Below are 25705 nucleotides of genomic sequence, written 5' to 3'. Positions count from 1 at the left end.
GGTCCATGCAGATTTTATCAGTCTCCTAAATTTAGTATATATAGCTGAACATGTTTAATTGATATTGCTTTTGAATTTTTAAACATACAGTGGATATTATTATTTAGACAATTGTAGGTCTGCTTTCTATTATCATGTTAGATTAGGTCACGATTGCTGAATCAACTGATGTTACCTTTGTAGGCTGCGTTGTTTTTATTTTTGGCCTTGTACTGGAGAATGACCCTTGTATTGGAATCAGCTGTCTTATAATTCTTATTATCCAGGCTAAATATAGCAATGCTTTCTGGAAGCAATTTTCCTAGCGGTGATAATTACATCATTTTTAAATAAGAATAGTACTGAACATTTTTCCTTTTGTATTTTTTTATTTTTAATTTAGAGAAAGCCCTTAGAGGTAAACATCATGCAATTAATAGAATGTAATTCATATTGTCTCTAGAGACAGAAATCAGATAGTAGGTTTGTTCACAAAGGAATACACTAGGAAAAAATACCCGGGGACAGTCACTTTGGTTCTATTGTTACTTCAATAGGAATAAGTTAAGTATGTGGGGAAATATATTAAAGGTGCTGTTCCACTTTTAAGAAGTATTTTCTGTTCCTGGGACAACTGTGAATACCTGCTTTACATTGTGTATATTTAGGCTGTATTAATATGCATTTCCTTAATTTTTGAAAAAGGGAGAAATGGGTCCAAAAGGAGAGTCAGGAACTCCCGGTAACAGGGGACCAACTGGGAGGCCAGGAAAGCGTGGAAAACAGGTACATAAATAAAGATCATTTAAGTATTTGGAAATGTCTGCTGATATCAAAGTGGGTATCAAGTATAGGGTTAATTAACTATACTACGTGCTACACTTTATAGTTATTTTTAAAGAGCAATCCATGTGGATTGTCACCAATGGAAAGACCCACCAGTAGGAACATGACCCCATCATGTCACTCTGCAGTCCTCCCCTTCCATTCTGTTGATGTTGGGACTTTCTGAACCATATTGCATTCAGACTGATGGCAAACAGAAGCCTATTAAAAGTTTGATAGAAAGTTTTATCTTTAATTTTCTTTTTATGAAAATGGGCACACAATATGAAGAATAGGCAAAAACCAGTAAGTGTCGCACTCAAAGAAATTCTCTGTTTAGGCATCTTGGGTTGAAATGTCCTGTGTGGTTTTGAGTACCCCTTCTATCACCTATCTACATGCAGTATGCTGGTAAAATATTAGCTATATTGCTACAGTGGTACATTCATTCTAGAAATGTGAGATGCTCCAGATGCAAATGATATTGTGTTCTCTCATTACACGGGATTGATCTTGGTCTGTGCTGTGGAGGATCACTATCTTTAGTCTGCCATCTCACACTTTCAGGTTAAGCAAAGAGTAGATCACTCAGGAAATTGCCAGAAACAGGCCAGGGATTGCCTGTGTATCCTTGCCTGAAAACAAATATTGCATTAGTATCTTTTAATTGAGATGCCTGTAGTCAAGATAAGGTATCCAAAAATACATGCTCCCCTGTTTTGAGTTGTGCCTGGATGGGCAGTGACGTATTCTGGCCTAGGCCGACTAGGCCCAGGGGGGCAGCAGTCTCCTTGGCACAAACTGGGGGACAGATCTCCCTCTCCGGCGATCAAACCCTCCAGACAGTGGGCTGATTACAAGGGCTGGCCGATTTACGCTTTGGACGCTGTGCCGGCTCAGCACAGCCTCCATAGACTTCATTAAAAGGTGCTAGGTGAACACAGTACTGTGAACAGGCCTCATACTCCAGTTACTAGAGAATGAAAAGCGTCTACAGACTGGTATTGTTTTGTTCTAGTGATATTTGCAATTATATCTGAAAAGGAGGATTATAGTTTGATGGTCTAAATAACTGCAAATAATTATAAATGGGACATAGGGACTAATAGGTGGAAATGTATTTTTTTATACAATGATTTATGTACAGTGTATTAATGTGTTGAATGTGCAGTTGTTGTAGTGCGTTGGATTAAAAGATAAACAGGCTGGTTATGTTACTAAATCAATGTTTGCCAGTGGTCGAGCCTCTCGGGAGTCTTATATGACGTACTTCGTCCATAAAAAAATTGCAGTCAACTGTGTAAGTTGCTATTCTGATGTTCCAAACTAGTAAAATGATATACTTACCAATGTCAGCTGATTTATATGCGCACTTGTGACTCTGCTGGTTCAGCACAAGCTAAATATGACATCATAGCCCGCAGTCAGAGGCAGTGGGGAGTGTTTAGTTCCCATACAGGTTATGTGAGTAAAATGATCTGTCCCTTTCTCAAACATTGCAGGTTGAAGTTCAGTAAATTGTGTTTACATTAAAAGAAAATCAATGTATACCTATCAGTAACCCACTGGGAGCAGCCATCTTTGCCTTTTGTTCTCAGATTTTTGTGAAGCTGATTTATTTAGGCTTTCTTCTGCCCTCAGCATAGCTAGGAGATATCTGATTTGCCTGGCTGTATCCATAAATCACTGCTGATTGGGCCTTTGGTGGTATTTGGAATGCCCCACTTCCTTCTGCCCACTTCCTTCTGCCCAATATAGCCTTACTACCCAATCGTTTTTTGGTCTTTATATAAATCCATGTGCTTACGCCAGCAATTATCTGACTCCATGAGATTAGTGAAACAGCATTGTAGTATATATCATCCATGATATATTATATAAGCACGTCTCATGGAATTATTAGTACAAGGATGCATAAGCTACTAGTGGTTCCCTGCCATTGAGTTCATTTCATCATCTATTCCATCATCCAACAATCTTTCATTATATAGGAGCCCTCACACAGTTCAGCACTGAAAACAGTTTTATAGTTTGTTAATGTTCCTTTGTTTGAGTTATTCATACGTATATGTTCTTCCTCTGATATCAACCAAAGGATTAGCCAAGGCACTTCATGCCAATTTTCTTTCATTTTATATGGTCCCTCTTGATCCTTTAGGATACTTTTGTCTAATCAAGTTGGGAAGTGGTTCCTCCAAGTGAGCCTTAAGCACTGGAGATTGTTGATGTCCTCGCTGCTTCTCTATGAAGTTATTTTCATGAACATTGCTGGAGATTTCTCAGGGATGGTATTCTAAAGCCTCCCACTCCTGGTCTATATGGCACATGCATTGAGGTGGGTCTATCGATGCATGAGGATAGGGCTGGTTGAACTGGCAAAGTGGTATGGAGTGGGCAGAAGGAAGTGGGGCATTCCAAATACCACCAAAGGCCCAATCAGCAGTGATTTATGGATACAGCCAGGCAAATCAGATATCTCCTAGCTATGCTGAGGGCAGAAGTAAAGTGCATCTTCAAAGCTGCTGATGAGATCATTTGCTTCTATAGCCCATGAGGAACATTTCTGGATCTAGGAACTGGGATAAAATCCACAAAAAGTGGCTGCAGTTTACGCATACGTTGAGTAAGCACATATGTTTCTGTGTTATTATTGTGTTTTTTGTAGGTCTTTACATGTTTTATGAGTGTAGCGACTGGCTTTTTCTCTTACTGTGCAAATTACCACTTGCTGTGTATCAGCAGCAGACATCCCTATATAAATATCCCTTCTGAAACGCCATCTAAATTAAGAAGGTGCTACTTCCTTTTCCACTTTAAGAATCATCTTATGCGACATCTAGCCTCTTTTTAAATTGGAAAGTGGCCCAGTTCCAAATAGAGGTGCCTTTCTGTGGATTTTTATACAGCGCAAGCAGATTTTTTTTTCTGTTATAGCAAATTTATTAATAATGGTGAAATTCTTTCCTGCATGGGCATGTTATTTTACTTAACTACTCAACATGAGATCATGTAAAAACCTTTATTTTCATAAAGGTTTTTTTAAGAATTGAGTCACTAAAAATCACACGTAATGGTGTAATACAGGCATGTCCAAACTTTTTTCGAAGAGTGCCAGATTTGATGAAGTGAACATGTGCGAGGGCCGACCATTTTGCCTGACATTTTCTGAACCATTAAAATGAAATGCAAATTAACTATTTTATGCAAAGTTTATTGAAAACGGCATACCACATCTATCCCTTTCTCACTCTCCTTTTTCAGCAACCGCTCGGCACCCCTTGGGCCCCACTGACTGGCAGAACTCCAGGGCCTGGTCGCAGTCGCGACCCCGGTAGTTCCGCCACTGCCTACAATTTCTTCATCAGATGCCCTTGTGGCTGTGTGTGCCGGCGCAGGGAGAAGGAAAGCCCAAATCTAGCGACGTCCGAGATCGCAAGATTTGGGCTTTCCTTCTCCCTGCGCCGGCACACACAGCCACAAGGGCATCTGATGAAGAAATTGTGTAGGGGAGGGCAGGGGCGTACCTAGAGTATTTGGCACCCGGGGCGGATCCTGTATGTGGCACCCCCCCACACACACACTTTAAAACTACCTGGCCGAAACTGAATATGACCCCCCACACACACCATAAAAAAAATCTAACTCTTTTATTTAAAGTAAGTAACACACCAAAATAGGACAAAACAATTAAATAACAATATATATATATATATATATATATATAATTGTTAACAGCAATCACATTCCTATCATGCCCAGGCATACCCAGATTCCAGGAGGCAGTCGCAGACTTGGCATGATAGGAGTATGATTGCCTTATCTACCCCTTCTCGCTCCCTTCTGCCCTATCTACCCCTTCTCACTCCCTTCTCCCTATCTACCCCTCCTAACTATCTACCCTCTCCCTCTTTGAAGTTCACTTACCTTTCAGGAGTCCTGCGGTGGGGGTGCAAGGCCTCTGTCTCCCAGCTCTGCCACTGTATGGAACAGTATAGAGTGATGGGAGTTATGATGTACTTTAGAGCATAATTATATAATGAAAAATACATTGGAAATGGTACAGCATAACACCCATCACTCTCACACATTTACCAATCCACACATACCAATCCACACGCATACCAATCCACACGCATACCAATCCACACATATACCAATCCACACACATACACCAATCCACACACATACACCAATCCACACACATACACCAATCCACACACACATACCAATCCACACACATACCAATCCACACACATACCCCAATCCACACACATACACCAATCCACACACATACACCAATCCACACACATACACCAATCTACACACATACCAATCCACACACATACACCAATCCACACACACACCAATCCACACATATACCAATCCACACGCATACCAATCCACACGCATACCAATCCACACATATACCAATCCACACATATACCAATCCACACACATACACCAATCCACACACATACACCAATCCACACACACATACACCAATCCACACACATACACCAATCCACACACATACACCAATCCACACACATACCAATCCACACACACATACCAATCCACACACATACCAATCCACACACATACCAATCCACACACATACACCAATCCACACATACACCAATCCACACATACACCAATCCACACACATACACCAATCCACACACATACACCAATCCACACACACATACCAATCCACACATATACCAATCCACACGCATACCAATCCACACGCATACCAATCCACACATATACTAATCCACACACATACACCAATCCACACATACCAATCCACACATACCAATCCACACACATACACCAAATACACACACATACACCAATCCACACACACACACTAATCCACACATATATACCAATCCACACATATATACCAATCCACACACATACCAATCCACACATATACACTAATCCACACATATACACTAATCCACACATATACACCAATCCACACACATACACCAATCCACACACACATATCCACACACATACACCAATCCACACACATACACCAATCCACTCTCACTGTATGCTTTCCTACCTTTCCTCTTTTCTCCTTACAGCTCCTTTTCCTGCTCTTCGCTCCTCTTCTTCTTCAGTTCTTCTGTCTTCTTCCGAGGGCACGGGGTTCAGAGGGCACGGACAGCGGTGGGCGCGGCTTCAGTGTTGTGCGCCGGGATCTGACAACAAACCCCGGCGCACAACAGCTGTTGCCGCGCGGATCGCAAGGGAGCAGTATCGGAGGTCTTTACCGGACATCCGGCTCCCTTGAGTGATTTTAAGCCGGATGTCCGGTAAATACCTCCGATACTGCTCCCTTGCGATCCGCGCGGCAACAGCTGAAGCCGCGCCCACCGCTGTGTGGCTGTGTGTGCCGGCGCAGGGAGAAGGAAAGCCCAGATCTCGCGCTTTCCTTCTCCCTGCGCCGGCTGATGACGCCAAGTCCCGTGGCTCACTTGGGGGCCGCATCAGTCCGGAACGCGGGCCGCAATTGGCCCGCGGGCCGGACTTTGGACATGCCTGGTGTAATATCAGATCATATTTTTGGATCTGGCTTTTTCAGCCACATTTTAATCCTATAGAATTCTCTTCTGGCCAAGTGAAGACAGCTGGGGAGAAACAGAAATGGCGGGTGAACATTGATCCTTTACCTAATACAATGTCCAACTCATGCAGATCCAAACAATAACTTTTTTATAATTGTTTTTCCCTGTAGACACAGTTGTCTATTTCTTCATTTTTACAGATGATGCTTTTGAGATGTATCGAAAACTGATTGTAGTCTTTGATTAATAAGACAAATGTGTGGTTTTGTGACTTATTGACTTCCAATGGCCTTGTGGTAATAACTATGAATGTACTGTATCCCTCCAGAGTGGGGATAAGGTGGTCCATGGGAATACGGCCTCGCTTCTCTTGGGGGAGGATGACCAATAGAGGAATCAATAGATTCAGACAGTGTTGTTGGAGATATATGGTACAACGTTTCATCATTCTCTTGGGTTTGTTCGCTGTTTGCAAACAGGATTGCTCAAGTGATGAATGAAACACCACACTATGCACTTCAGGTTGTTAAGTATCTTGTTGATGACACATATTAATTACCACATAAGAGCAGGATGGACTGAAATCGAATTCATCAGTACGTAGAGTACCTTCCTCATTATTTAGGACACATTTTGTGAGGGCAACATAATACCAATGCCGTGTATGTACATCAAACTACAGCAAGAGACATTTTCCCATTACCGATTGATTGTATTTGGTGTAAAAGTACTGAGGCATTCTAGAAAATTATATTATAGGTAAATAAAACAACTTAATACATGTCTCTAATTAACTTTTTTCCATATAAGTTCCATATATTGACTAATTTGGCAGTTCTTTCATTTATATACCTTCAATAACATATACCTTGAATCTAACAGATAAGGTTTTATATATTATACTCTCCCAGGTATTCCTGTTTAGGTCCCTCCTTGGGACCCAATCCAGTTGCCCCCCCCAATGTCTCTTTTTTCCAGCAGCTCGGAATGTTTGCTGGGTATGAGTGTATCAGTGTTCTTTAGCCCTAAAAGTCATAGTAATGTGCATAAAAACAATAGAAAACCTGTTTCAAAATGCAGTTGTATAATGTAAATATAGCCTTCTCAATGCCTTACACAGTAACATAAACGTGTATAAATAGGTCATAAAGTCACATAAAATGTCTTGGCACAACTTTGAACCTAGACCTGCCTCTGAACCACACTTTTAAAGCAAAATGTATCTCTTTTGCCATTGGGAAAGTTGGGAGGTATGGATCATAGAACATATTAGCAACAAGCTTTAGGGTAAAAAGTACACTTTTCATCGCCATTGGGTATTTAGTATCTGCCAGTTAGTGTTGTGCTCTGCTTTGGTTGATACAGTGGTTGCTGCGAACCATCTTTGTGTGTAGGTGCCCAAAGAACATGGTAAGAGTGAATTCCTTACCAAGCCCATAGGCATCAAGAGGGTACTTCAATGTTCATGCCAATATGTTATTTATATTCAGTATGCATGTGTCTTTGTGTCACATTCATTGTTGGCTTCTACAAAGATGAATACTTATAACGCTTTTCATGTGTTTTTTTTTATATTTAACTATATATTGACCCACAGCGATATAACACAGAATTAGTATTTTCAGAACAGGAGTGTCTGATGTACTGTAGATTACATAAAATTTGTATATATATATATATATATATATATATATATATATATATATATATATATATATATATATATATACCTCTGTTTGTGTTTTTTTTCCTCCTGTTTCTATTATTATTTGAATATAAAGAACCAGTTCTAAACAGATGTTGTTTAATATAACACTAAGATCATCATAGCTAAAAGAAACCCAAGTAAATCTACCCGTTTTACTTAATTCCAACCTTTAATCTAACTAACCATAGGTTCCGTTATACTGTAACGGTTTATATTGATAACAGGCACAATGGACAGGTCTATGTATATCTGCAGTCGGTGATATGTGTAAATGACATTGCTTCTTACTCAACTTTAGGGAGAAAATGGGGCAACAGGTCCCATGGGGATTATGGGACCCCCTGGAAGACCAGGTGCCACTGGAGCTCCAGGACCCCCAGGACCAGGTATGATGTCATCAAATGCAGAAGGTAACAATCACATTTTAAATGGGTACAAACAATGCGCTTCTTATGTTATAATGTAATTTGGAGTTGGATGAGGTTATCGTAATTCAGAATCGTATTTCTGCATTGAGACCCTGCTCACAAACCAAATTTGTGTGATACTTATACCAATTAAGGCTTTTTTGTTTCTCATTGTCCAATCAGTAAGCTTGATATAATAGTGCAGAAAGAATGTATTGTGATAACCTGTTCCATTGACAGCACATCAAATGTCTGGACCAAAAGGAGAAAGAGGTGTTCCTGGTCCTCCAGGAAGATGTCTTTGTAAACACCCACAGACTGGGTATAACCCGCATTATGATGAATCTTTCAATGGATACAATTATGCCAAGGTAAGAATGGTGACTTCTCCCCCCCCCCCAGTTACATTGGGTTATACAGGTTATATATCTGATATGCTCAACTACTGACATTTGAAAACAACATTGTATTTATTCAGTCAATAATTAAGCTTCTTATTTCCTTATATTCTATGGATTATTTGACCTAAGACATAAATAGCACATTTTACATAAACATGATCTCTGAACACTCGTCTCGCAGACAAAAAGAGGGAAACAAAAAACACCTTTAAAGAAAATAGCCTTAAAACCATGTTATACATGATACACTGACGCACGTGGAATGATGGCTCTGCATATTGGAATACTGATGCTTTGTGTTAATGTGAAATGCTTTGAGGACAGTGCCTGGTGGGGAGTTGACTTGGGCAGTAATAATTCCTAAGGTGTGGTGAGGCTGGACAGGTAGCTCTCATAGAGCAAATATTGAAACTTGCATTGAGAAACCCAAATGTCCCTGTATTTTTGAAATAGCCAAATCATCTGAAGACGTTTCATCTGTCCACATAAAGACACTACAAGAAATATGCTTTGCTTTTTATAGCCTGTCTAAGGATGTTTATGATGCCTTTTAGCGGATGACATTCATAGAGTAAGGTGTAATGCCACATAAGCATTCAATATTTAAAGGTTCATTTCTTTTTAAGTAGCTAAAGCCAAATTAAAAATGAATTGCTTTAAACAATAGAATTTATATTATTTATACGGTGTCTTAAGTATTATCACACATTTTTAGTGTAAGTCAGAAAAATATATTGTTTTCCAGTACTTTTTTTATTGGCACTAACGTGATATTTGTCTTCCAAGATATTCTTGGTTGATAGCCAGGAGGAGCTGGATGGATTGAATGCTGACAATGCATTAGCTTTTCGGAAAGACCTTAAGTCTCTGTATTACAAGGACACAAATGGATGGCTTCCTATTCAGGTAAGCAGTTTATAAGTCATGGCAGGCCACACACACACGCAGACATATATCTTATTGATGTAAAATATCAACTTGGAATGACCTCCTCACATCAAAAAATTAAGCGGGTAGGCATTTGGTTAATTAAACTATGTATGCAGAACAGGCGGTTGAAAAGTGGAGCGAACGGTACGATCTATTCATTGGTTACGTTACTTTATACATAACTCTTTTTTTTCTATGCCAGAACATATTTGGCTGCCAAGCAGTTGAGTTGATTACTACTTTGGATGGTGTGCAATAATATTTTATTGTAGAAGGTCTTAATAAAATGTTTTGGGTACCACATGCCTATGGAAGTACATGAATAGGCTCCGTGAGAGGTAGACACAAAACTTCATGAGAGCTGCTCTGCACAAATAAAATGTTTTCATTTATGTTCTGGAAGTGACTACATAGGTTATAGTATCATTAGTATACAATTCATTTAATTTTTAAGAAAAACGGGTCAAAATCATGTTTTAATTGCTTTTGCTAAAAGAGGTCAACAAAAATGCTTTTGAGCAACCAATCTTGAATACACAGTAATTATCTATGACAGTTGGGTCTCTCCCAAAAAATTATCTCCTAAACTAAACTGTGAACTGCTGCTGGACTGTTAGCCAGTTCATAGATCTTTCTATATTGGCCCTCACTTGGTCATCTGGTAGAGTATGTCCACAAAAGCCTCCCATTCTTCTCATCATATGATAACTCGCATCTACAGCTACTGCACAGCAAACACCTTCACTTAATAATGCGGCCGACTTTCTGTTTTATGCGTCCAACATACAGTCCAAGTAAAACAAGGGCTAATCCTGCGGTGATTAGACAACTTTGGATGCTCATATGCTTTTGATGTTGTAGACCAGCAGTTCATGAAATGCACAGAGTGGCATTAAAACCTACCGTGTTTCTTTACAGCTCACACCGTTTATTCACCCCAGCAGCACTTGTGGGGATGGAATTGTCCAGCCTGGGGAGGAATGTGATGATGGCAATAAAATCCTCACTGATAACTGTATAAGTAAGTTTGTGATACACACTGATTCCCTGCAATACTCATGCTGTAATCTTGATATTAAGGAATCCAGCCATTTTAATACAATAGAATCTAGTACTTTTTATTGGGTCGATATAGAAAAAATATGTCACATAAGGGACCTAAGAGGTATCATTCTAGAAGAGGCCTCTGAGGTTCTGAAAGCTTATGTTGTAAAATAACAACATTGAATTGGTGTGTAATAAACTCCTCAGTTTGTTGCAATGCTGATAACTCAACAGCTAGTTATAAATAAAAGAAGGAAAATGTACTTGTCAAGGGAAGCTGATATATGGCAACTCGATGTGGAGCGTAAAGTGGGTGCTGTGTTTAAAATACAAAGAAAGATTAGCTAATCACATTCTGTGAAAGCTCCTGGCAGTAACACGTAAGCCCAATCGCTAGCAAATGTGTATTGATGCCCATGAAAAATCTCAGTGCTCTTGTTACATTGCTTACCAAACCTCCAAAAAAATACCCTCAACAAAAGTGTCCCTCTTTGGCCGTTTCAAATTTTGGAATGATAATTTACCTTGGTAGTATTAAATTAACACTGAAATTAAGTTTAAATGCCTAATCTGCATTGTAGAGTATCCAACCCTGATTTTAGTTCTGAATTCTTCATCATATTTTCAACTTTAGCTGAAGAATGGACATTCAAGGACATATCTTGTCTTTGATTGCCATGCTGCTTCTTGTTGTAATAATTCATGGTGGCAAATAAAACCTAATGATGGTAGCAATAGACCACCACCAACCAAAAGCCAAGAACATTTTAAAAATATATTGGTATTATTACAAATAATATGGAACAAATTCTCCATTAATATTTTGTAATTTGACATACCATTTTTTGTTTTTTAAGAATCTCGTATAAACATGTCAGGTTTTTGCACTGGACTAGGAAAAGCTGTGTAATAACATGTAATAACCATGTTTACTGCTAGAATGCAAGCGAGCCTACTGCGGAGATGGCTACCGGCATGAAGGGGTTGAAGAATGCGATGGAGAAGACTTTGGATTCCAGTCATGTAGGACATATCTTCCAGGGTATGTACCAAAGACTAATTAGGAAGATCATGGTTTGTATCAGAGTTATCTGCTCATTTTTAAAGACTCACTAGAGTAACAAGGTATTTTCAGATAAAACTAGAATTTCTGCATCAACCATACTTGACTCTGTGTCAGTGGGAACTAGTAATAACAAAGATGATTCTACTTACTCGATATCACAATACATACAAAACATATTATGTATTATCTCTAGCTTGCAGGCAGGGGCCTCTCTACCTAATGTTTGTCTGAGTCTGTCAATTCTAGTCTTGTCATACCCCTTGAATATTTGTATTGTAAGTAGTGCTGCGTAAATTGTTGGCACTATTTAAATAAAAGATATTAATAATAATAATTCATAGTATGTGAGCGTGTGTAATGCTGAAGTTGGAAATGTTACATTCACCCCTTCAGATTTTTATTTGAATGGCAGCTTGTGTTGGACTCCATTTTTTTATCATTGTCTGATCCTAGCTGATTGGAGTTGGCCAAATGTGTTAGCCCTTTACCATCATGACCATCTAGTCTTTAGTAGCACCTACCATTTCTTGGCAGTCATGAGTAATTGCTAACCAACCGAGCTCCAGTTACATTAGTTAGCCTTGTAATATTGCCCTCTTCTTTAAATAGCACTCAGAGAGAGGCCATGCGCACAAACTAATTATGTGTTTTTCTATAATAGGTCTTATGGACAATTACGATGCACTACCTACTGCTACATTGACTCTACACAGTGTCGATACTTCACATGAGAAGTCAGCCGACATGGAGAGAATGAAACGCGATGTCACAATTAACACCAGGTGCTATCGTAACAATGTTCAACAAGATTGGGCAATATACTAAAATTAATGTACGGGTGAAAGAGGTGACTCTATGCCGCTGATGGCTTTTTGAGAATTGTTTTAATGTCCAACTGGAAGAAATAGGACCACTGCATCCTGTCTTAACAAACCGCGCTGATCAGTATTTGCCAGCGACTCACGGTCTTTATATGCCGATGTATGGAGATTTCTCACAGGGCAAAGGCAAAACCATCACAAAATAAGATTTTCACTCTACAGGAAAATTGTGTTAACAAGACAACATTACCTCGACTTAGCACTGTTATACATGCAAATGAAACTCTTCAGGTTTATTATTTTGGTTTTCTGTAGACTTTTACTAACTAAGCACCTAGCGAATGCTGGGTTGTGGTGTTTTCCAAGAAAGTTTAACTTCTTAATACAATGTGAAAAGTTAATGTACTGTATTGTACCTGCGTTTTATTATAGCTTCAGCGTTATGAAGAACGTTCTACTAAGTGGTTCTGTCTGTGAATTCTATTGATCAAGTGCAAGCAGCCAGGAAATCTATGGAATGGAAGGTTTTGGGGAGAAAAACAACATCAAACAAGGAAGAACACAGAATTTTACTATTTACAAATATACACAATCTAAGTTGATGATAATGTTGCCGACCAAAGACTGTAATAAGTGGAACATAAGTTTAAAAACAATTGTGCTGATGTGAATGTTTTCTTAACCTTTTTAATAAACCGAATGGCATGATTCTGTGAACATTTTCAGGATGGCTTAAAGATGCTATGAAATCCTATCATAAATTATTCCAAGTGTTTGAGCGGAGAGAACACATTTAGAGGGGGAGTACTGATATTTGGATGAAAGAAAACTTCCTTTAAAGCTTTTTTTAAAATAAAGCAGTCAATATCTTATATATTGAAAACACAACCTAAACTACAACATTATTGTTGTGATAATGAAAAATGCTTTAACATTGCAGATAAGCTTTGAAAAGGAACGAGATATCCAAGTTACTAGAAGATATATAACAAACGAAGCAGACAACATATTGTGAACACAACCTTCTTGTCTACGTTTTACAACTCAAACCTTCTTTCGACGTGTAGGGCGAATAGCTGAGTAGCATAATTATCTGTCATTAAATATTTCAGCCCTTTCTCAATACATAGCAAACTATAAATAAGTGGGTTCTTTTATAAAAAAAATACATAGATTCTCATATGATTATCCTTTTTGTTCATGCAGTTCCAGCATGTGATCAAATGAGTCTAGGGGGGACAGCCATCTTGGTTTTCCGGCATTTCCTAGTTGAGTAGCACCAGCACGGTTCTCAGTTGAGAAAATGCTCATCCATTCTATAATACAATTGCATGGAGATATTTTGCAGATGGATATTTACATTATAACAATGGTAAACCTGTTAAAATGACCATTTTCATGCAGTGCTATCGCAATATAATTATAAAGAAATGATAAATGATAACAAGAGTTTACATAAAAAAAAGAATGGTGGCAAGGGAGTTCTATTCAAAAGAATTATTACTGTCTTTATCCCGGATCATTTACTACTGCTTCTTTTTTTTTTTACCTCTTTACAATCTCAAATACCTGTTTTTCCTCTTGATCTTAACTCCCATAAAAATCTGACTTACATACATTGATGTTCTGGCGTTTAGACTGTTCAGTGTCGGTAGCTGTCCTGGTTCCGTGTCTGTTTGGGCAGGTTCCAAATATATTTGTATTTTGCATTAAGTGTTTTGATGTATGTGCTGCTTGTTCAGCGTAAAAATACTTTTTATTTATTTAATACCAACAAGTATATGGACTGCAAGCTCTATATGTATTATGCATATGCTTTTAACAGATGTAATGTTGATGATGTTTAGTCTATTATTGTTTGTTAACCAAGCGGTATGTTAATCACTTTCTAATTCTGAAAACCAATGAATCACAGATGGTAACGAGAATGTTTGAAATTATTTTGTACATGTTCTTAAATAATAGCAGATAAAGATTTGATATGCATGACTTACCTTTCCCATCAAATTTAGTAGTACATGCCTTAAAAGACAAAAATTTGATATGCCATGACATAATGAATACTTTAATGTACGAATATGTATGTATTTTAGTGTGACACTAGAATTTTCCTTTCCCTCTGCATGCCCTGACCCTGGAATTCACAGATGACAATAAACAAGTAATGTCTGCTCTCTTACTATCGTGTCTGTAGTCATTATTTCTACTTCATTGGAACAGTATTGTGTTACGAAGGTGATAATGGTGGGGAAATGCTTTACGTCAATGACATATACTTGCATCAAAAGCAAAGGATTGCAGAAAAAGAGGCCTTAGCTCCTCCCAATCACATTCTATTTTTCTATTTCACTAACCGGACCATATGAAATTGGTGAGGACTGTGCAGACAGGAAGTAGACAGTGATTGAACAGAATAGGAGGGGACTAGGCAGGGGCAGAGTTGGCACTGGCACGCTGTATCGGGGGCAGAGGTAGCACAGACAGGCTGCTTCAGGGGCAGCAGTGGCACAGCAAGGCTGCTTCTGTGGCAGTGGTGGCATAGCCAGGCTGTTTCAGGGGCAGCGTGCCACAGCCAGGCTGTTTCAGGGGCAGCGGTGGAACAGGCATGCTTTTTTAGGGGCAGTGGTGGCTGGGGGAGGCTGTTTTAGGGGCAGTGGTGGCAGGGGGAGGCTCTTGTAGGGGCAGCTGTGGCACGGGGAGGCTGCTTTAGGGGCAGAGGGATACGTCAAAGTCGGGCTTACCGTATAGTTATAGGGGTTATGCTGCACTACCGTCAATGTCTGGCTCAGTATATTGTAATAGGAGTTATGCTGTACCATATCTGTTCAGTAAATGTTATTTAATGTATATATAAGGTAATATACAAGATATTCATATATAGCAAAGAATCTCAGGATCTGCTTATAAATGTGAACACCACTCTGTAGGTCATCAATAAATATACAAAAAAGCTCTCAGTGAGAGAGACAGGGGAAACAGAGGAGTAGGTACTCACTGGATACAAATGTATCACCATCAATCATAATTGAGAAGAAAGTAGAAACATCAGCCAGGATAATAGTCAAAGCAGTTCTTTTCTTTATTTCTGGAAACACCGACCGGTTTCTGCGTGAACAAACGCCCTTAAAGGTGAAACCTTGATAAGGGTGTTTGTTCTAAGGCCAAGGTCTGATTAAGGCCTGAGTCTTTACATGTGAAAAAATGCTATCAAAATCTATGTTTCTAACTAACAGAACTATAGTTCCTGTTAAAATTTTCCTGTATCCAAAAGATGGCCAGAGCATTAACCCACATTGCCAAATCCCCTTGTTGCAAGGCTTCTCTTCACTGCCTTAAGAAATTAAAGCAATGACAGCCCTTTTAAGGAGTCATTATATAAAGTGATTGTCCGCTTCCCAGAGATCCATTTAATCATGCTAATGGCAATGAGTTATGGCTTATTGACTATTCTGATCTAGGGCTAGTTAAAGGCACTGCTGGCAATACACGCAAATTAAATGGAGCATATTTACGGCAAATGTAAAAGAACAGGTAAACCAACTGCCAAGCATCCTAAATCAAAATAGTTGTGGACCGTTAAATCCATTAAGGGCTACAGAGTATCCAAATAGATTTAGCTCAGTGATACTAACAAATCCTTGTCAGGAACACCACGGGTCCTCTTCCTCGACTGAGACCTTAATGCTTTCAATTATTGTCTAATTTCTACTGGCAGGGTCCTTTCTCCTCTTTTCATTTAGATATTGATGGCTGGCTGGGATCCAGGGTGGATTGGGCCAGAGGAAAAGCAAGATTGGGGCATTTGTGATTGCATTTGCAGTTTCCGAGTCTGAAAGAATGATCGGCAGCCAATATGCAGAAGAACATTAACCTGTTCAGATGATGTTAGTGAAATGTGCCGCAACATTAAACTAATTAGGAAATGCTATTGCATTCCGTACTTAGGAATGTGTCCTCCCATGAAGAAACATTATCCTTCTCGTCATATTGATCAAGGGGAAGGCCACCTGAGGTTCTCAGGCAGATTTAAGAATACATCCCCCACCATAGAATTGTCTGGGAATAATGGGAGTTGTAGTCTAGCTGCAACTTGCAAACCTAACTTTGCCCAGTGCTGTAATGTGCTGTCAGAACCACCGAATCAGTACACTAGACACAGAGAAAAGCAGCTGTATTCACATAGGGGTATATTCACTAAGTGAGCACAGTTGGCCCAAAAATACCTCGGAGACGATATTTTTTTTTTACCATCAGCTTAATATCTTCATAGAGTATGGTGAATAGATATAACCTTTAACCATATGATTTCTTCACATTACAACTTGATGTTTGGTGAAGAAACCCTTGGTAGAAGTTTTCATTTCTGGTGTATTGTTAATTCCTTGCATGGTGATAGTTGTCCTTTATTTGAAATGTTAAAATACCCATGCAGGAAGATACCTAGAAATATAATCTTTCTGACGTATTCTTTATCGTTCCCCTCGGATCTGCATTTAAAAAGGTGATGATATCCAGGGACGCTTTTAGGTAATTTTATAATTAACAAGGACATGGTTGTTAACATTCTCTTCTTTGTGGATATGTTGCTGCATTGTAGTATTATGTCGTACTCTGCCTATATCATTTTACCCACTCAGATATTTGGCAACTACATTGATAGTCAATTAATTCAATATCAGTTATATATTGTGTGACAAATCATGTAGCTGAGGGCCATAAATCTCACTTTTAGGGATCTTAAGCAAGGTCCTGTAGGGCAATAAAGCTCAGGAACACTGATTTGCAGCAAACTGTGTCATTTATTTGCAAGTGCAAGCACCCCAAAACGAAAAGCTTTGCAAACCTGATTCGATACCCGGAGCCTTCCCTTGCGGGACGCAGCCAGGACTGCACATTGAGGTCATTGGCCAGTTCTGATGATATCAGTGGGTGTTCTTGCTTACATTGGGGGTCTTACCGCTGATGTTAGTGGGCTATCCTGCCGACGTTCCCACTGACATGTCAGGAAACACCCCCATTTAAAGGGGAAATGGGCAGGGAGTGGGGCGCAGTGGCGGAACTACCGGGGTCGCAGGGGTCGCGACTGCGACCGGGCCCTGGAGTTCTGCCAGTCAGTTCTGACTGACAGAAATCCAGGATGCCTCTGCTCGCTGCGGCTGCTGCTGCAGCCGTCGCCGCCGCCGCTGCCGCCATATGACGTCATATGCCGGCGCTCAGCAGTGAAGCACCGGCACCCGAGACAAACGCCTCATGCTTCCTACACAGGAGTTGACTGTAAGTGACCTACAAAGGGGAGGGTAGGGAGGGAGTGGGTAGATCGTGAGAAGGGGGGGTAGGGGGGGAGTGGGTAGATCGTGAGAAGGGGGGTAGGGAGGGAGTGGGTAGATTGTGAGAAGGGGGGGTAGGGAGGGAGAGGGGAGACTGTGAGAAGGGGGTAGGGAGGGAGAGGGGAGACTGTGAGAAGGGGGTAGGGAGGGAGAGGGGAGACTGTGAGAAGGGGGGTTAGGGAGGGAGAGGGGAGATCATGAGAAGGGGGGGTAGGGAGGGAGAGGGGAGATAGTGAGAAAGGGATAGATGGGTTGGGGGTGGGGGGGCCCTTAACAGATTCTCGCACCAGGGCCCTGAGGTTTCTAGTTACGCCCCTGGTGGGGCGTGTCAAGACCCCGCGACCCGGAGGATTCAGGTGTTGACCGAAGGAAGCAGCGCTTCTCTCAGAGTTCTCCGGGCCAAACCCAGAGAGTTCCCAGTCATGCTTATCTGGCCCAGGCTGGCCAGCCCAACTACTCATTTCCCTGCCTGACCCAGCTAAGCCAGGCTCTGGACACCCCCGACAGACAAAATGCACGAGTCCAGGCAGGTTTGCCACGCTTGGCTCTGGGATCTTTTTCTTGTGCTGGGAGCACTTGGGAACTTCCTCTTCCCACAAAAGCCTCTGTGATTGAGAGTTTCCAGGGGGTTTCAATGTCCAGCACCTGATGTAGGCTCCATCAAATACTGAACCCTGCAAACCCACCTTGGGCACCCAGGGACCCATAAATTAGGCTGACCACATCAGCCATGTTTTCTTGGACACATGTATAATATTCACATATTGCTGACTAGCCCATATGCAATATTGAAGATGTATAACTGACTAATTGGCTCCCTTCAGCAGGAAGAGAGATATTTGTATCCCATAGAAGTACTGTGTGTGTGTGTGTGTATATATATATATTCTAATGAATACAATATATTAGTTATATGTTGGATAATGCGTTACTCCAACTGCCCTTATTGAAGGAAAAGTCATCTCAATACAACATTTCAACATATAATTTTAGACACATGATACATCTTGTTTTGTGTTATTACATTTCCTATGTGCTATTTTTGATGCCTACACAGCAAACTTTTTTTTTTCCAGAGGGGAAGAGATTGTCCTTTCCATTCCCATCCATGTTTTTCTAACCTCTGCTTAATTATTGTACTTGTCAGTCAGCACATATCCGCCACCTGCTGGGCACAAATGGTACTGAAGAATGTGACCCATGTACTCTGAGCGAGTTGAAAATAGATTGTCTGGCTATAAAAAGAAGTTCAACTCATCATGATTGTTTACCTTAGCCAAACAGCAGGATAAAAATAAAAGATATACATTGCAGGAAATGAAAAGTAATGTAATCTTTTTAAGAAGTCATGTTACAGTCGATTTTTGGTATAAAACTGAAAGAATGTATACAGCTAAATAATCATTTTTATAGGGAAAATATGTACCTGTCAAGTTTCTGTTTATCACTAGTAGTCCCTCTAGGTTGTATGCTTTATCTAATGTAATGGTTAATCTTAGCGCTTCTAGTTTTGTCAGATCCTTTGAATGTATGTTGGCGCTATTTGAATAAAGTATAATATTAGGTGTAGATGAGATGAATAGGCGACACTTGTTACAAAAAAAAGTTATTGTTATTAGGGTCACTGCAATCCAGTGCATTCAGGAGAGAGGAAATCAGAGACATAAGACAATAGAAAACCAAGGGCAGGCCTCGGTGTTAGGAACCATGTAATGCATATTTGCAGCCCCAATGAGCAATTCATCATTAGGCTTTTTGCTGAGAATGACCATATATCCCACTTTACTCCAAAATAATGGCGGCTCAGCTATGAGTTGTGCCCTGGACCCCCTCAGTGTCCTAGTGGGCTTTAGAGAGGCATTATTATAAAGTAAAGTTATGACTATGACGTATTTATTGGTTAGAAAGGTTTCTTTATGTAGTCATAAAGTAGTCATGTAGTCCACTACGATGACAAGTTTTATTATTTACAGCTTGAATCCATTGATGGAATGGAAGTATTATCAAAAGCAATATAAATATAGCCCCAGTGGGATTAACAGTTGTAAAACAACAAAAGAACTTTACTGTCCTATTGATCTATATTGCTGAGAAGTAAGCTACGAGTGTGAATTTCCACCCAAATTATACCAACTAATTTAGCATCTGTTCGCTGGTGTTAATATTATCAGCTCGCCTGTAGTCTTCCTAGAGTAGACATGCCGAGCATACTTTCCTATAGGTCATAGTTTTCCACTTGGTTTTACTCAACAGCTGGTACCCGGACTCCTTCCTGCAACCGAGAAGCGGTTCAGCTCCTCAATCTGTAGCGTCTCACAGGACTCTTACAGACCCTCCTTAGTAACCCGATAGTGGAGAAGTGAACTGAAGTATACAGCATGCTGCTAAACTTGATATAGGGCTTTCTTTTCTGCATCGTGTGGCAGCTGGGTTCCTGATGGAGCTTGTCACTTTAGAGCTAAAAGAGTTAAAACGGTAATAACGCATACTTGAGGATCAGTCAATGAAAGCTATCTGCGAGGGCATGGTATAACACCCTACAAGCTGAACACTGATCACAGTCAATATACTTGAAGCCATTTGATCACACGTCGCGCACATTGTTCTAGCCCAGCTATTGTTTGTGGTAAGGTACCAAACTGTAAGTTATTAAATTAATGTATAATATATAAAAGTTTTTTTTTTACATACTGTGGATGCGTAATTGCAATTATATTTGTAAGTCGGGCTTGAAGTAAGGGGAATACATTTTCATTTGTCTGCCCATTTAGGTAATATTCCATCACACAGACTCATTCCATCACATAGGCATTCAAGAGGGAAAAAAAACAGCAAACCTGAAAAAATATAGAAACAAAAGAGAGATAAAGAGAAATATACAGTGGAGAGATAATGGGGAGGAGAGAGAAAGGGGAGAGTTAGAGAACAGGGAAGACATGGGAGAGAGAAAGCGAGAAGGGGCGATAAGGATAAAGAAGAGGCATGGGGAAAAGTGGGAACAATATTGGAAAAGGGAATTGATAATGAATAAGGGAAGAGAACAGGGGACATATGTGAGAAAAGGGAGATAATGAGAAACAAGAGAGATAGAGACGAGATAAAGGAGGAGATAATGTGAAATGGGAGAGATGAGCTATAGAAAAAGAAGCGATAATGAGAAAGGAGGAAGAGATAAAGAGAAAGGAGGAGAAATATAGAGAAAAGAGGGGGAGAGACAAAGAAAAGAGGTGGAGAGATAAACAGAAAGTAGAAAAGAAATAGACAGCAAGGGGAGGGGAGATAAACAGACGGTGAGAAACAGGGTAAAAAGGGTGAGGTAAAGAAAAAGAGAAAGAACAAAGAGAAGGGGATCTATACATCTGAACCTGAACGTTTATGCCTTTTAGGTTGTGCACTCCCCTGTTTTGTATATTTTTGGTGCTGTGCATATTTTCTGACCAAACCTTGGGGTTGAGCAGCCCCTCCTGCCTCACATGTGCCCCATTAATGGTATCCAGAGAAGGCTTCACATTGCTCGAGTACTTGGGGTACTTTGACATAGTGGTGGGCTAAGCAATATATGGCCACATAGTGTGACAGAACCCCCAATATTTATGCCTCAGATAGGTTTTTAGAATGGTATTCACTGGGCTTGCGATTAATTATTGTTGTGTATTTGTACAACGTGTGTGGACCCAGCTGTATAGATGGGAAATATGCAAGCAGAAGACTATATTGATGGGAAAATGCATGGATTGGGCTGGCTGTATAAAGAATATGCATGGATCCAGCAGGATGTATAACATGAGTGGATCTATGTGCATTTAAAATATACAAGGATCCCGCTGTAATTATGTGAAACATGCATGGATCTCATGCATTTATATGGATCTGACAAATCCAGCATTTGCCCACTTACGCTAGATGACCCTACAGGGGCTGTTGCTGATTTATTGTAAACCCATCATCAGGGCTAATGTTCCCTCTTGGCATTTCTAGGGAGTCGATCCACATACATGCAGAAAAACATCCAATTTGTTTTGGCTGACCTATGACTCTAGGGACTTTAGGCCTAAAACTGGGTTAATATTGTCTCCGTTTTGGATGAGACATCTATGTTGTGTTTGTAGGTCCGCACTGAACTCTGTTACTCTGGATACCTTGGCCTCTATAGACCCAATTTTCTTTCTTACGTTTTCTGGTTGAATTTACTTAGGTGCAGGGATCATAGAACAGAGCTAATATAACGCTAATATAATATAGGCGCAGCCTGCATCGACTTCTGCACTAATATCCAAGCAACTTGTGCCTCGGAGACCTTGTCAGTGGGCTGGTTGGGTTCTGAAGACCTTTCAAAGGATGGCCACAAAAACATGCAGGGGTGTGGGGCCTGAGAAAGCCACTCTTCGTAGTTTTCAGGATACTTAATACCTAATTTTGTTTTCCATAGAAAGCAGTAAACTAAAAGCAAATGAAATGTATCGCTGCAATCCTGCAGGTAGAAGAAATGTAAGGTTGCTCTTACAATTATTTTTTGTATAAACAGTGCAGATTTTTATATTGACCTTAAATAACTACACGTAAAATGTACCAATAATTGTAAAAGAAAAAAAAACTATAAATATCAGTAACAATCACTAGGTGGCGCTATAACACTATCATTTTGGCATTGAATTCCCTATAATGAGGAATGTTTTTAAGGCTACAAAACAAACACTCCACATGTTCTAAATACAAAATATACAAACATATTTATATCACTCTGTTATATCCCTTTCTGAACCATGGCAGCAGTTCTCTGCTACAGTGTGGTCTACTTTAAGCAAACATCATAGGTAAGGTTAATATCTTGTTTTAACCAGCGTTTCCCCCCTATTCCTGTTCTTGACTTAAAAGTCTTGACTTAAAAGTCCTACACACTCTTCATTTTTCTACGCTTATTCTACTGATTACTTGTTCATAGGACTCTGTTTGAATATCACCTGTTACACACCTTATTGCGTATCCCATTGGCAAATGAACCAACTAGAAAAAGTAGAGGACAACATTTGCCTTGCTGTAGTAATAATGAGCTGCTCAGTGTTTCAAGAGATCAACTCCTTTCCTTACGTGGGTAGCCATCCACATAATGTTGTGCTTCAATTACATCACCTTCAACATAACGCTTAGATAAAAGCTGGAATGACATCACAATCACCAAACTTTCTTCACCAATTGTGATCGTGAGTTGAGGACGCAGGCAACAACTGTCTCTTGATCTCTTGCATATAAAGCACAAACAAGAAAATTCATTTCAATTTTTATTACCTTTTATTCTTTATATACAAAAGTTTAGAAGTACAATCTGCAACACCTGCATAGCAGATAGATCTAACGGAAATCTATTGTTATAGCACTGTACAATGGTACAATAAGTGCATCAAGAACACTGAGATACATAACACATAGCACCAGTGAGCTGGATTCAAAACCGGTAAAATGTTTGTGATAAAGCTTTGATTATAGCGCATTGTGCACAATTGAAAAGCCTTGTATTTACCACTTCCCTATTTGTTTTTTGCTCTACAGTTTGAAATTAATAATTATATTAGTCATAGAAATAGGACAGGATTTAGAAGAAAAAAAGAACAATCACATTCTCTATAGAAAAAAGTATTGTAGATCGAGCACAAGCTAGAATTGGGTGTAGCTTGCTCACAATAATAGGAGGCTGCTCACAATGGTAGGAGGCAGCTTGCTCACAATGGTAGGAGGCTGCTTGCTCACAATGGTAGGAGGCTGCTTGCTCACAATGGTAGGAGGCTGTTTGCTCACAATGATAGGAGGCTGCTCACAATAGTAGGAGAATGCTTGCTCACAATAGTAGGAGGCTGCTCGGTGCAAGCTAAAATTGGGGGTAGCTCGCTGACTACAGTAGGAGGCTGCTCAGGAAACACAGAAAAATGTACATGGGCTGCTGCTAGGCCCTTCTTTATTTTACCTCCCAGAGCACCCCTAAAAAATAAAAAAGGAAAGTATTGGCTAATGCACCTTATGGCGACCCTGTATATATCTTTACACTAAATACTTGTAAACAGTGAATTTCCCATTAAACAAAAATAAGTGGAAAAAGAATCCATAAAAAATGTTCTCCTATATTCAAGTCTCTTTCCAAAATAAAACAAATAAACTAACTTAGAATAACTTGGTTTATTCTCGTAAATTCTTTGTATTGTGCGGGTGCATTGTAATATACAGATTAGTAATGCATTTTAAATGTTAAGAAGCAATAATCTACCAACTACATCTATAAATTGCATATTCGTCAGCTCTTAATTGAATAGACTTTTATGATATTTTATGATACATAAATCAGCAGCATGTTTGCTTTATGTATAATTTTCTGCACATAAAAAGCTCATGTGAATGATCCACCTGTGTGCATCCCTGTCTCAGGGGAAAATAACTTTTACTGTAAATGAAGATAATTTCTTTAGTCAAAGGACCTCTTCAACACAATATATAGATTGACTTTCTTTAGTATGTTGGTACTTCAGTTTAGTTTAGGTGTCGCTTTTATATCTAGTATCATGGTTGGGTTTAAGCCATGGTCTCTCTACATTGAAAACATGTCCGTGAGATAACACATTCTAATGAGAATGTCTTACAGCGTTTTTAGAATACTAATGCAATTTCTTTTTACTCTGTCCTGATGTACCGGTATATAGTAAGTCTCTAAAATGAAACATTATCTTAAATATTATATGAGGTATGGTTTATAAAATCTGTAGCAAATGTTGCTCAGAACAAATTTTATTAATTTATTATAATTGCTATTGGGCAATTATCTCAAAGACTGTAGAAATAAAGGACAATCTGTATTGTATTATATATGTTTGCCTTTCGTGGTAGTTTCTCCTAAGCTACTAATGTACACTACTCCATGTTTGTCTTTAAAAATAGTAGAACGATGGTATGTGGGATTTCCCAAGGATTACTTTCCATATACTCTGCACTTTGTTTTTTAGTGCACAATACCATTAATGCTAAAATTTTGATAGTTACCTGTAAAATATTTTTAGGCATCCTGGAGACACCTTTAATACCATTAATGCTAAAATTTAGATAGTTACCTGTAAAATATTTTTAGGCATCCTGGAGACACCTGTACCTCGATCAAGGGTGGTTACCCAGAAATTCTACACTCGCTATAAGAAAAGGTTCTTATCCATTGAAATTAAAGATTTGTACAAATCTTAAATTTAACAGCAGCATCCAAATAGTTTAATCCATTAATACCCAAGATTTATCAAAGACGTTGCTAACTATATTTACAAAGAATTTCAGCGCTGGCCCTGTTCTCCTGCATTATTACATATAGAACCCCCCAGGAAAGGTTCTGTGGAATTAATGGGTTTCAAATGGCAAATTATCTTGAGAAGCATTTGGTAAATGGCCCATTATTTGGGTCACTTGGCCCCTAGTGGACAGGTCCTATGGTTCGCTTTTGTTTAACTTATTGGTAGTTTATAAAGACAAAATAAAATATATGGTTATTATTATGGCAAAAAAAAAAAAACATTGTTTGCACTTCATATAAAATTTCTCATTCAATAAATAAAAGATTGCATATATGAATGAAAACAACACAATAAAAAAA

General features: G+C 39.3%; 1 protein-coding gene across 3 annotated transcripts in view; it reads left to right on the top strand.

Annotated features, from left to right (window-relative positions):
- Positions 1-13635, top strand: part of COLQ (collagen like tail subunit of asymmetric acetylcholinesterase) — a 35932-nt gene extending 22297 nt beyond the window's left edge. For 2 of the 3 annotated variants that reach the window (XM_053467745.1, XM_053467744.1), the window contains 4 exons: positions 685-765; positions 8390-8501; positions 8739-8869; positions 9686-9989. In XM_053467745.1, the coding sequence (XP_053323720.1) occupies positions 685-765; positions 8390-8501; positions 8739-8869; positions 9686-9820 (459 nt within the window). In that variant the 3' untranslated portion in view covers positions 9821-9989. Of the gene's footprint in view, positions 1-684; positions 766-8389; positions 8502-8738; positions 8870-9685; positions 9990-10747; positions 10851-11812; positions 11916-12600 lie in introns of those variants that run through there. The other variant, XM_053467746.1, reaches the window with a different exon arrangement.
- Positions 13636-25705: the final 12070 nt, after the last annotated feature.

This window comes from Spea bombifrons, chromosome 5, assembly GCF_027358695.1.
Source record: "Spea bombifrons isolate aSpeBom1 chromosome 5, aSpeBom1.2.pri, whole genome shotgun sequence".
In the NCBI taxonomy this organism is placed as follows: domain Eukaryota; kingdom Metazoa; phylum Chordata; class Amphibia; order Anura; family Pelobatidae; genus Spea; species Spea bombifrons.
Note: the sequence above shows the minus strand (reverse complement) of the source record. Positions and strands in the feature narration are given on the sequence as shown.